The sequence below is a fragment of the Xyrauchen texanus genome, chromosome 16, assembly GCF_025860055.1.
Source record: "Xyrauchen texanus isolate HMW12.3.18 chromosome 16, RBS_HiC_50CHRs, whole genome shotgun sequence".
In the NCBI taxonomy this organism is placed as follows: Eukaryota; Metazoa; Chordata; class Actinopteri; order Cypriniformes; family Catostomidae; genus Xyrauchen; species Xyrauchen texanus.
In genome coordinates this window covers 12,476,791-12,489,298 of record NC_068291.1, presented here as the reverse complement: position 1 = coordinate 12,489,298, position 12,508 = coordinate 12,476,791, and the positions used below count along the sequence as shown (strand labels likewise).

Below are 12,508 nucleotides of genomic sequence, written 5' to 3'. Positions count from 1 at the left end.
AATGGTTGGTCAAGATTATGATTAAAGAACATATTTCACATCAGGAGTAAAATCTGACAACACTGGTAACATAAATTATGCTTCTATACCTCAGATTACGCTACAAAATGCAATTTTCCCATCTTGTATAACTAATGTGCATGCACAACCTATATTGTTGGGCATTCCAATTTCGCCCGTTCATTTGAATAGAAGTGGCTCTGTTAAATAGTCTCTGGATTTGATACACCAAGTAAATCTGGAAATGAACATGCACTAATTGCACTATACTACTACTGCTGTATATGCACTATTATATATTGTGAAATAACTACATTGGTTCAGTGACAAGGACTTATTGACTTGTAAGGACTTGCAAACACTTCAGTCTTGAAACTAATTCTAAATGCATTCACTGTCACCTTAGTCACACCCAAATGCATTCTGGGGTAATCACTGGGTGTAAATAATTTTTCAGATATTGTTCACATTAGTAATGCTGGACAACCTTGTTAAATGGTAATGTTTATGGCATGACATACAGAATATAACACCCAGGTGGAGGACACCTTTTCTGCCTAGAAGTACACACGAAACTGATAAAACATTCAAGTTGGGTGGATGATAGTTTCTCTCCCTGTTGAAATAGAATGAACTCTCAGGCAAGATTTCCTATTTTAATCTTCCTCATATCTCACAAGAGGAAAACCCTCCCATTGTTTGACCTTCAACAATAACGTCATGCTGCACTCTTGACATTTGTCTATCGAGTGTCTATCTGTGGGGATTTGTGTAATGTGTTAAGTATACATGTCATAAGAAAGGGCAATAAACACTTGCACTCAAACATTTATTACTGTTATTTACATGAAATTACAATTGGTTGAAAAAACGTCAATACACAATCTTTATTTTGTCCCCTGTCTTGCTGTATTCAGGTGGTTAAGACAGTGGGCTTGCGTGAGGTGTGGTACTTTGGTCTGCAGTATATGGACAACAAAGGCTTTCTTACATGGCTGAAACTGGACAAAAAAGTATTTATGATATTATAAATATATTTAATTTTATCGTGACTAATCACATAACTAATCACTATTTTACTCTAGCATCCCACATCTACCCAACCATCATTCTTTGATTTCATAGGTATCCTCTCAAGAGGTAAAGCAAGAGATCCCTCTGCAGTTTAGGTTCAGAGCCAAGTACTACCCCGAAGATGTGGCTGAGGAACTGATTCAGGACATCACGAAAAAACTGTTCTTCATGCAAGTGAAGGAAGGCATCTTGAGCGATGAGATTTACTGCCCTCCTGAGACGGCAGTGCTACTGGCTTCCTATTCTGTACAAGCCAAGTTTGGAGACCACTCCAGCGAAATCCACAAATCTGGGTACCTAACCTCCGAACGCCTGCTGCCACAGAGGTAATGGTGTAAAAAAAACAAAGTGCTGTCTTGCCGCATATGTTTACACAACAGCATATACTTGTCCAAAATGACTGCATACTGCAATAAAGTTCAACCCTTTAAAATTTTAATCTTAAGGAATAATTCACCCAAAATTTCACCTTTCTTGTACAGAACAGAAACAAATATTTTTGGAAGCATATCTCAGCTCTGTAGGTCCTTACAATGCAAGTAAATGGTGATCAAAAGTTTGAAGCTTCAAAAAGCACATAACGGCAGCATAAAAGTAATCTAGTTGACTCCAGTTGTTTAATGTCATGGTTAGTTATGCCCCCTACACACTACATGACTTTCAAAGACCTTGGATTGTGGTACCGTTCATATTACACATCTGTCTGTCTTGTTATGGAAGTCGTAGGGCTTTCAAATTACACAAGGAATCAGCGACAGGGGTGAACACATTACGAAACATTTCACTATTGACGAATCCCCGACGACTCTGCCTGGACTCCAAATTACATTTCACAACAGAGTACACCTGAGAAGTGATACGATATACGAAAACAAGTCCATGATCATATGTTATGCATTTCAGAATATGATGTGTATGTTTTTAAATCGCCTTTACATAATGTGTAAAGGCATCATATATTTTACAATATGAAAAAGTACCTCCTACTGAAAAATCTATCTATTTGCTTACCTGACTCTCCAAAAGAATTGGCAATTTATCTCCAACTCTTCTCTTTCTCCACCCGGTTGTGGTACAGTTCAGAGGAAACATCAAATAGGCACTGGTGCTCCTGCCAATGTTCCACAAATGTTTCCTCCATATCTTCAGTCCAATGAGACTTTTTTGATACCACAAACATGCTAGTTGGTGTTATGTTGCAGGTACATCAGGACTCCTCCCACGTTTCTTGCTCTCTCATTGACTGTAGTCAAAACACATTTACATTTACATTGTGCGATTTGGAATCTCAGACAGGTCCAGATATTTAACATGCTAGACATCTCGCTGACATCGGCGACATGTCGGTGCTTCTCTCAGATTGCGTCTTCGATAATTCATACATTACATTCGTTGTTCACTGGAGCGAGCTCTGATTTGCCTACTATTTCAGGCTTTTGACGGCGATCTCCACAAAACTGTCGGCAAGTGAAAATCGGGCCTAAAATCATGTAGTGTAAACACGGCATTAGGAAGACCCAAATGAAGGAAGGCAGAATAGGGCTCTTATTTAAATAAACAAATGAAATACATAATACAAATCAAAACCCTCACAAGGGAGAAGAATAAACTCCTGAAAACAAAACAGAAACTAGACTGACTGAAACTGGAAACAAACCAGAACACACTGACAGAGTTGCAACACAGCAAAACAAACCAACAAAAACAGAACATCACTGGCAACAGAGCTGACATTCTACACGTGGCACCTGCAAAACACAAGAGGGAGAGATGAAACACAGACACACACACCAACACACGACTAGACAGACAGACAGGAGGGACTGTCCAGCCCAGATTGTGATATTTAATCCATGTCTTCTGAAGTGATCCCATCAGTTTTGGGTGAAAACAGACCAAAAGGTAACTAGGCACAATCATGATTTCAAGCTTGATTACACTTCCTAGTGCTTAACGCATGCACAGAGTGCTAGATGGCACTAGGAAGTGTAATCAAGCATGAAATCATGATCCCAAGGAAATTTCTGATTTCAAGATTTATAGTGACAAATGAGTTATATTTTGGTCTGTTCTCACCCAAAATCACTTAGACCGCTTGAAAAGACATGGATAGAACTGGAGTCTTATGGATTACTTTTATGTGCTTTTTGGCGCTTCAAAGTTTCAGTCACCATTCACTTGCAGTGTATGGACCTACAGAGCTGAGATTTTCTTCTAAAAACCTTTGCTTGTGTTCTGCAGAAGACAGAAAATCATATACATCTGAGATGGCATGAGGGCGAGTAAATGAGAGAATTTTCATTTTTGGGTGAAACGTTTCTTTAAGTTTAATTGCTACCTTAAATTCTTAAGTAAAATCAAAGTGTTGCCAAAGTAACAACCTGCAGTGATAGGTTTATTGCACTTTTTGACCACTTTTGCATTACAGATCAAGAAAATTTAGTTGAAACTCTGAAAACTAAAAAATAAGTAAACTATAAAGTTAAATAAATAGAAACAAAGATTTTGTCATACCATAACATTACTTTTACAGTGTATTTGCATAAGAATTGTGGTTTAGACAACTTTATTTCATTTACATACCAGATTATATTGTGTAACAATCCTGTGGCCAAGACACTTTATATTTTGATGTACGGTCTAACTATGGCATGCCGCATGTTTTGACAATTTGATATGTTGTCATACAGAGTACTCGACCAGCACAAACTCTCAAAAGAGCAATGGGAGGAGAGGATCCAGATATGGCATGAGGAGCACAGAGGCATGCTCAAGTGAGTTTGACAAATACAATACCAGTCAATAGTTTGGACACACCTAATCATTCTTTATTATTAATATTTTCCACTCTTTAGAATAAGCATCATAACTTCAAAAATTTTAAATCACAAAAATCAAATTCACTCTACTGTACATCTCTTTAGTGCTGTGCAAGATTTTGTATTATCTCTTTGTATTCCTTGTCACTAGAGATGATGCCATGCTTGAATATTTGAAGATCTCACAGGATTTGGAGATGTATGGCGTCAACTACTTCGACATAAAGAACAAGAAAGGAACAGAGCTGAGGTTGGGAGTGGATTCTTTGGGACTTAATATCTATGAGAAAGATGACAGGTAAGCACTGTCAGATTTGTGAGGAAAACCAGTTATAAATTAGAAATGCTGCCAGATCATTTGGGGATATTGGGATCAGTGTAGCAGCTGTCATGACAGTGTGGTCAATGACTTGCGGAGTCACTCTCCAAACCTACAACAAGCCGAGCTGTGAGGGATCTGAGTCAATATGACCGTATGGTTGTTATTATTGGGAGGTCATTGGACTGAGCTAAGGACTGATGTACCACAATGTTTGTGATCTATGTAATATTTATTGACAACACACAAAAAAGATGTTAAACTTTAAAGGGATTGTTCACCCTGTAAAGGGGTTAATGGAAAGGAGGAGGCGAGAACCGGCTTAATGATATATATAAAAGTTTAAAAATGAACATAACCAAAAGGACAAAAACACACAAAGGTGTAGGACAGCTGTCTGTAAATCTCTCTCTCACACTGCCATCTTCGGTCGGCCTTTATCCCTCTCGAGGTCTAATTAGCCTGATTAGGGGACGGGTGTGTAGCATCTAGACCCGGACCCGCCCTCCATCCTGCCACACACCCAAAAATTAAAATTAAATGATTATTTACTCACCCTTGTGTTGTTCTAAACCAATATAACTAATATTACAAATAATAATTAATATAGAGCTGGGTAACTGCTGATCTAGTGCACTCTCATGAACTCGCACAGGACAATAACGGCCAGTCAAGATTTTTTTTCTCAACAAACCTTAATGTGTGCTTTCGGGAAAAGGCATGAGTCACATTGAATCATTTATTAGACTTCTGAATTATACGTTTGCATCCTTTTGAAGCTTGGAGAGGAGGTCACCATCCACTGCCATTGTATGACATCACTGAGCAGAATATTCTTTTTTTTTTTCAAAATTCAAAATTACGTTCTGTACCAAAAATAAATAAAGTCATATTGATGTAGGTAAGTAAAAAAAAGTGTGCATTTTTTTTAAGGTAAACTATCCCTTTAAGTATAACATTGTCAATTGCATAAATCATCATGTGCTTCATTATGTAGGTTGACGCCAAAGATTGGATTTCCATGGAGTGAAATAAGGAACATCTCTTTCAGTGACAAGAAGTTCATAATCAAGCCTATTGACAAAAAGGCCCCAGTAAGTCTCGCATTTCGCACTTTGCATGAATTTTAAATGCCAACAATTGCATCTATTGTTTTCTAAATTAAAATAGATATTTAATGCATAACATGTCAATTATATATAATTATTTTCAATCAATATCAAGATTTTAGATTAAAATGTATAGCAGAAAAGTATATTTAGGTGCTGTGGGTCACTTTTTCTTTTAAGCCTTTAACCATTTTTATTCACCTTTTTGCCTTGACTAGTTCATTTTAAATGAACTTGGGGTGACAAATATTTTTTTTAAAGTAAACATATTCCAATTTATTGCATGCATATTAATAAAGGAATGAGATTTAATTTTAGATGAAGTAATCATTTCACACAGCACAACATCAACTTCACCAAAAGTATTTTGAATACCCATATACCATGAAATATATAGGAAACTGATTTTTAACCTCCTCAATCAATTGTTACATCTGCAAAGTTTGAAGAATAAGCCCATAGGTGTGGCACTAATGTCCGTTATTAGCCTAGGTCATATTTTACAACAACCACACTGATCATGCTACTGTTCCATTGAAAAACTACTCCTTTCTCTCTCTCTCTCTCTCTCTCTCTCTCTCTCTCTCTCTCTCTCTCGCTCTCTCTTTCTCTCCCAAAACTATATCTCATCAGTTTTTTGTTGTGCCTGAAGACACATTTTTAAAAGTCTTGTGACCAGTCTCCAGGAAGGACCTCATATTTTTACTATACAGGAGATTTCTTTTCAACCATGACAAAATTGCATGATTTTAGCCTCAAGCTTCCTGACTCATATTGCTAACTTCCAATTATTACTCTAAATATTCCAATTACTGTACAAACATTCCCTAACAATGTGGAACTGGTCTTTCATTTCCAGCTTTCTTTCATATCATATTGTATAGATTTAAATGAATATTCCAGGTTCAATACAAGTTCAGCTCGATCAACAGCATTCGTGGCATAATGTTGATTAAAATAATTTTTAGAAAAAATTAAATAAAATGTAGGTCACAGTAAGGCACCTACAATGGATCTCCAATTTTTGGAGAGTTTAAAGGAAATGTTTATAATTTTAAGAAATCACTTAAATTAATTATTATTTTAAAACTTGTGTATTATTTGAGCTGTGAAGTTGTTTAAATATATGTTTATTATATGGTTATTTTAGGGTTTACAGCATTGCAACATCATGGCAACAAAGTTGTCACACTAAACAAAATTTTTTCACACTAAAATCATGTTAACATAATGCATATTGTAATGTGCATATTGTTGACATCTTCTAGCTCTAGACAGTGAGTATTTTAATGTTTACATATTGGCCCCATTTGCTTCCATTGTAAATGCCTCACTGTTATCCAGATTTTTGCTCTTTTTAAAGAAAAGGAGGGACATGTCAACATTTACAGTATATTTTGTTGTAATCAACATTATGCTTTAAGTGCTGTTGATTGAGCTTAACTTGTATTGAACCTGAAATATTCCTTTAAGGGGAATGTTAGAAAACATATTTACCCCATTGTTTATGTGTACAAAATTATTAAATGTCACATCCTGTACTTCATCTTGTTTTTTCAGGACTTTGTGTTCTATGCATCGCGCTTGCGCATTAACAAGCGCATCCTGCTGTTGTGCATGGGAAACCATGACCTTTACATGCAGCGCAGGAAACCTGACACCATTGAGGTGCAGCAGATGAAGGCACAGGCCAGAGAGGAGAAACACCAGAGACAGATGGAGAGGTGAGGACATGCCATTCATTGCCCAGACTGCATCATTATATAACAAAGACCAGCTGCCCTTTTTAGCGCAGCAAGACACTGGGCAGCTCAGGGCTGATCATCACCGCTTCAATAATTTGATAACACAATTTTGTATTATTATATATAAGATAACAGACCGGCTTGACAAGGCTGGGAAACCAGCTACCCAGCCTAGGGTGGTTTTAGCTAGGGTTTATTTTCAGCAGTGAGATTAAAGGGCTAGTTCAACCAAAAATGAAAGTACTCTCAAAATTTACACACCCTTATGCCATCCCAGATGTGAATGATTTTTTTCTTCTGCTGAGCACAAACAAATATTTTTAGAAGAATATCTCAGCTCTGTAGGTCCTTACAATGCAAGTGAACGGAAGTTCCAAACGAACATTAAGGCAACATAAAATTAACCCATAAGACTAGTTAAATTCATATCTTCAGAAGTGATGCAGTAAAAGGCCCCTTCAGCACCTTTTTTTGTAATTAATTTTAATCAAAACAAACTTCTGTTATTATTTATTTCATCAATACTCAATAATATTTCAATACTGATACACTTTGTGACAAGAAATAAACAAAAACACATTTTCTTTTAGGGGGGCCTTGGTACCATACCTCTTAAATGTGTGTGCTAGCTGTGTTGTTTTCTTCCCAGAGCCCAGCTAGAAAATGAGAAGAAGAAAAGAGAAGCAATTGAGAAAGAAAAAGAGATGGTGGAGAAAGAGAAGCAAGAGATGATGATGAAGCTGTACCAATTTGAGGAGCAGACCAAAAAGGTTGAGAGAGGTAAGAAAATTTGACTAGCAAATGATATCCAAGATTAAGTAATTCATGTTTTTAATTATAATGTTTATTGAAGTATTTAAACAAGGAATAATGTACAGTTCCTAGTCCATCAATCCATTTCCTTTACCGCTTAGTCCATTATGGTCGCAGTGGCAATAGGGATAGCAGAGAGGCCCAGACATCTCTGTCCCATGCAACTTCCTCCAGCTCAACCTGGGGGATTCCCAGACACTCCCAGGCCAACTGGGATATATAGTCTCTCCAGCAGGTCCTTGGCTGACTTCGGGGATGGAGGTAAATAGAGAGCTTTGCCTTATGGCTCAGCTCCCCCTTCACCACTATCGTCCAGTACAGCGACCGCATTACTGCTGCCGCTGTTCCCAGCCTGCCCCTCATTTGTAAATAAGACCTCAAGATACTTAAACTCCTCCACTTGGGGTACATTTTCTCCCCTTACCTTAAGGGGGCATGCCATCCATTTCCATGAGAGAATCATAGACTCAGACTTCGAGGTGCTGATCCTAATACAAACTGCTTCACAAATGGCTACAAATTGTTCCAGCACATGCTGGAGGCATCTATGTGACGGTGCCAAAAAGACAACATCATCTGCAAAAAAGCAGAGACATCACATTTCGGCCCCCACATAGAATGCCCTCCTGACCTCATCTGCGCCTCAATATCCTGTCCATGAAAATCACAAACAGGAGTGGAGATGAGGCACAATCTTGGTTGAGTCCAACACCCACACTGAACGAGCTTGATTTCATGCTGGGGATGCGGATACAGCTCTCGCCATGTGTACAGAGACCGAATGGCCCACAGTAGTGGCCCTGGCACCCCATACACCTGAAGCATCTCCCACAGAATTTCTCAGGTCGTAGGCTTTCTTCAAGTCCACAAAACATATGTAGACTGTATTAGCAAACTCCCATGCCTCCTCAATTTTTGTGAGAGGGTGAAAAGGTGGTCCACTGTTTCACGGCCAGGACGGAATCCACATTGTTCATCCATCTGAGGTTAAACTATTGGCTGGAGACTCCTTTCCAGCACCCTAGCAAAAACTTTCCCGGGGAGGCTGAGAAGTGTGATACCCCGGTAGTTGGCACACACTCTCCAGTCCCCTTTCTTAAATATAGGGACCACCACCCTTTGCCAATCCAAAGACACTGTCCCGAGGTCCATGCAACACTGCAGAGGCATGTCAGTCTGGCCCAGCCTCCTGCAGGGGAGGCATATCTCTTGAGTTTAGGAGTTCTTCGAAGTGTTCCTTCAACCTCCTGACAATGTCCTCATTTGAGGTCAGAATTTCTCCAACGTTGCTGAACATAGCTAGAGCGAGGCTCCTCCGACCCCTCCTGAGCTGCCAGATGGTTCTCCAGTTTCCCCCACCATCTGATCCAGCACACCACCAAATGTTGATCTGTTGACAGCTCAGCACCTCTCTTCACCCGAGTGTCCAGAACATGTGGCCTCATGTCAGATAAAATGAAGTCAATCATTGGCCTTTAGCCTAAGGAGATCTGGTACCAAGTACACTTATGAGCATCCTTGTGTTCGAACATGTTGTTTGTTATGGACAAACCATGACTGGCACAGAAGTCAAATAACATTTCACCATTTGAGTTTAGATCAGGCAGGCTGTTCTTCCCAATCACCTCACTCCAGATTTCCCAGTCATTGCCAATGTGAGCAATCTACAGACTCCAGACTATGGAGTCTGTAGGTGGGGCCCAATCCAGAACCCCACCCACTTTCTCCAAGAAGGTAGAATACTCTGAACTGCTATTTGGTGAATAAGTACACACAACAGTCAAAGTTTTCTTCACTGCAACCATAATTCGCATTGAGGTGACTCTCTCGTCCACTAGGACAAACTCCAAATGTGATGTAGCCAGTCGGGGACTTGCGAGTATCCCCACACCTGCCCGGCTCCTCTCACCCTGTGCAACTCCTGAGTAGGAGAGGGACCACCCCTTATCAAGAATTTGGTTCCAAAGCCAACATTGTGAGTGGAGGCGAGCCCAACTATATCTAGTTGGTATTTCTCAACCTCCCGCACCAGCTATGGCTTCTTTCCCCCAGTGAAGTTACTTTCCACATGCCAAGAGCCAGTTTCTGCAGCAAGGGTTCATGATGCCACAGGCCACCCCACCCCTTCCTGCTGCTTGAAAGGCATTGCACCTGACCCCAAGGTTGGACCTTGTGGGTGGAGGCTCACATGCCCCCCCAAGTTGCCTGTTTGTGCTGAACCCAGGCGGGTTATGTGGGCTGACCGGCCACCAGGCGCTCACCTAGGAGCACTGTCCCTAGGCCTGGCTCCAGGGTAGGTCCCAGAGACCCTCTTCCAGGCAGGGTAAACGTTCTCCTTTTACTATCTTCCATTGGGGTTTTTTGGATCGTGTTAGTCTGGATCTTCACCCCAGACCTGTTCGCCATGGGAGAACCTACCAGGAGCATACTGCTCCTGACGCTATAGCTCTGGAGATCCCTAGATCACTAGAGCAAGCCCTTCTACCACAACAAGGCAGAGATTCAGGAAGCTAGATTTCCTAGTCGTTATAGCAAATTAATCACTTTTAGGATTACTTTCAGGACACTGTTGCGAATGAGAAAGGACTTGTATCACCCTAATCGATTTATTTTGCAGTTACGACAGATTGACTGTATATTATCCTGCTTATTACATGACTACTTACCAAATACATAAATATTAAGTTGAGTTAAATATTTATTTTAGTTTAAATTATTTAATTATGTGAGATGACAGAGATCATTGAGTGGTACGAGAAACACAAAACTAGCAAATAAGAAAATGTGTCTGCTGGGACAACCCTCAATATAGTTTCTATTGTTGTATATGAATATAATATTTATAGTATTATACTGTAATAGTATATATATATTTTTATATTTAAATATTAAATATTATATTACATTGTATATTATCTTTTTATAAAATTGTACAATATATTTTACCGCAGAAGACTGTGACTCAACAGTCAGAATCAAGTGTTCCAGAGAAACTTAGCTGTGTCCCAAACGACACACACTTATTAAATATACTATGCACTTAGCCAGGTAGTGTATGAATTTTCAAAGTGAAGTATCATCCCAAATGGAACACTTAACAGTTTATACTATATGGAAGCATTCGCCGTTTAACAGCTGATGGAAGTGACGTTTCAAACGCATGTGATATGTCGCCACTAGCTTTAGTGCATTAGCCAACCTCAATTCAACAAATGTATCTTAAACAACGTACATATTCACACATCGTGGGGTGATGGTAGCATTCAACTCACATTTGTAAGGTGCTGTATCCACTGAAGTTTCGTCAGCTGCTACATTCTTCATTATTTTCAATTGTTTTGTCAGACCAGCAGCGCAGCAAGGTAACTCTGGCCCTTCCGCTATCTACGGCAAGCCACGTGCGCTGAGTGTATGAAGTGTCTAACATTTCTCACTTCATTTTGACAGTTGAAAAAAGTGCATCATCCGGGTATTTACTTGTACACTTCTTTTTGCTGCATTTTCATTTACATCCACTACAAAATGGCGTAGAATAGTGGAGAAGTGTGAGGTTTGGGATGCACCTCCTGTAATAAGCTAGATTATTTTTCCTATATGTTATATACATTTTGTTATCCTGGTAGATATATTGATCAAAATCTGGATTTTATTTACACATGCAAAATGTCTGCCAATTTAACCCTACTCAAACTTGCCACATGAATGCAATGAATGATGTATTATAGTTAAATGACTGCTGCCCTCTTCTGGTTGGATATGTATCACTCAGATCTGCAAGAGCAGTTTGAGAGGGCCCGAAAATTGGAAGAGGAGAGGAGAAAGGTAGAGGAGGAAGCAAGACGACTGGAGGCTGAAAGACAGGCAGCACTGATTGCTAAAGAAGAGTTGGCCAGGAAAGCTGAAGATCAGATGAAAACTCAGGAGCAGTTGGTGAGATGTTAACACACAATGCACCTTAAACAGCGGAGATCAGTAACAACTATTTTGTGTTAAGGGGCAGAACATCTGGATTAAAGTATTTTCTGTATAGAATGAACTGGGTTGTGATGCTGCTGATGATGGTACCATGTTTATATTGTTTTTAAAGGCAGCAGAGCTGGCTGAGTACACAGCGAAGATTGTCTTGCTAGAGGAAGCCAAGAGAGTGAAGGAAGTGGAAGCCAATGAATGGCAGAACAGGGTGAGTTACAAGTGGTCATATTTAGGCTCATATGTATGGAGTTATGGAAAATAAAAATTTTAGACAGCATCCTTAAAATAATTGTTCATCCAAATTTTCATCCACCCTCATGTTGTCCCATATGACTTTCTTTCTTACATAAGACATAAAAGGAGAGGATAGGCAGAATTCAAGCCTTGGTTCCCATTCACTGCATTTTTCTATAGAGTGAATGCAAATAATGACTGGGGCTAACATCTTTTGTGTTCCACCAAAGAAAGAAATTCATACTGGTTTGGAAAAACATGAGGGTGAGTAAATTATTACAGAATGTTCCTTTGTTTTTGTGTGTGAACTTTCCCTTGAAAGGAATGTTTGGGGTTCGGTACAAGTTAAGATTCTATTGACGACATCTGTGTCATGCTGTTGATTACCACAGAAGACAATATAGATTGGTTAATAATTCAGTT

The 12,508-nt window shown here is 39.2% G+C and overlaps 1 protein-coding gene across 2 annotated transcripts in view; it reads left to right on the top strand.

Moving 5' to 3' along the window:
* Positions 1-12,508, top strand: part of LOC127657207 (ezrin-like) — a 28,623-nt gene that overhangs the window by 11,061 nt on the left and 5,054 nt on the right. The window contains exons 3-11 of one of the 2 annotated variants that reach the window (XM_052145899.1): positions 918-1,013; positions 1,126-1,400; positions 3,765-3,848; positions 4,045-4,191; positions 5,210-5,306; positions 6,882-7,045; positions 7,716-7,846; positions 11,649-11,809; positions 11,967-12,059. In XM_052145899.1, the coding sequence (XP_052001859.1) occupies positions 918-1,013; positions 1,126-1,400; positions 3,765-3,848; positions 4,045-4,191; positions 5,210-5,306; positions 6,882-7,045; positions 7,716-7,846; positions 11,649-11,809; positions 11,967-12,059 (1,248 nt within the window). The remainder of the gene's footprint in view (positions 1-917; positions 1,014-1,125; positions 1,401-3,764; positions 3,849-4,044; positions 4,192-5,209; positions 5,307-6,881; positions 7,046-7,715; positions 7,847-11,648; positions 11,810-11,966; positions 12,060-12,508) is intronic. The other variant, XM_052145900.1, reaches the window with a different exon arrangement.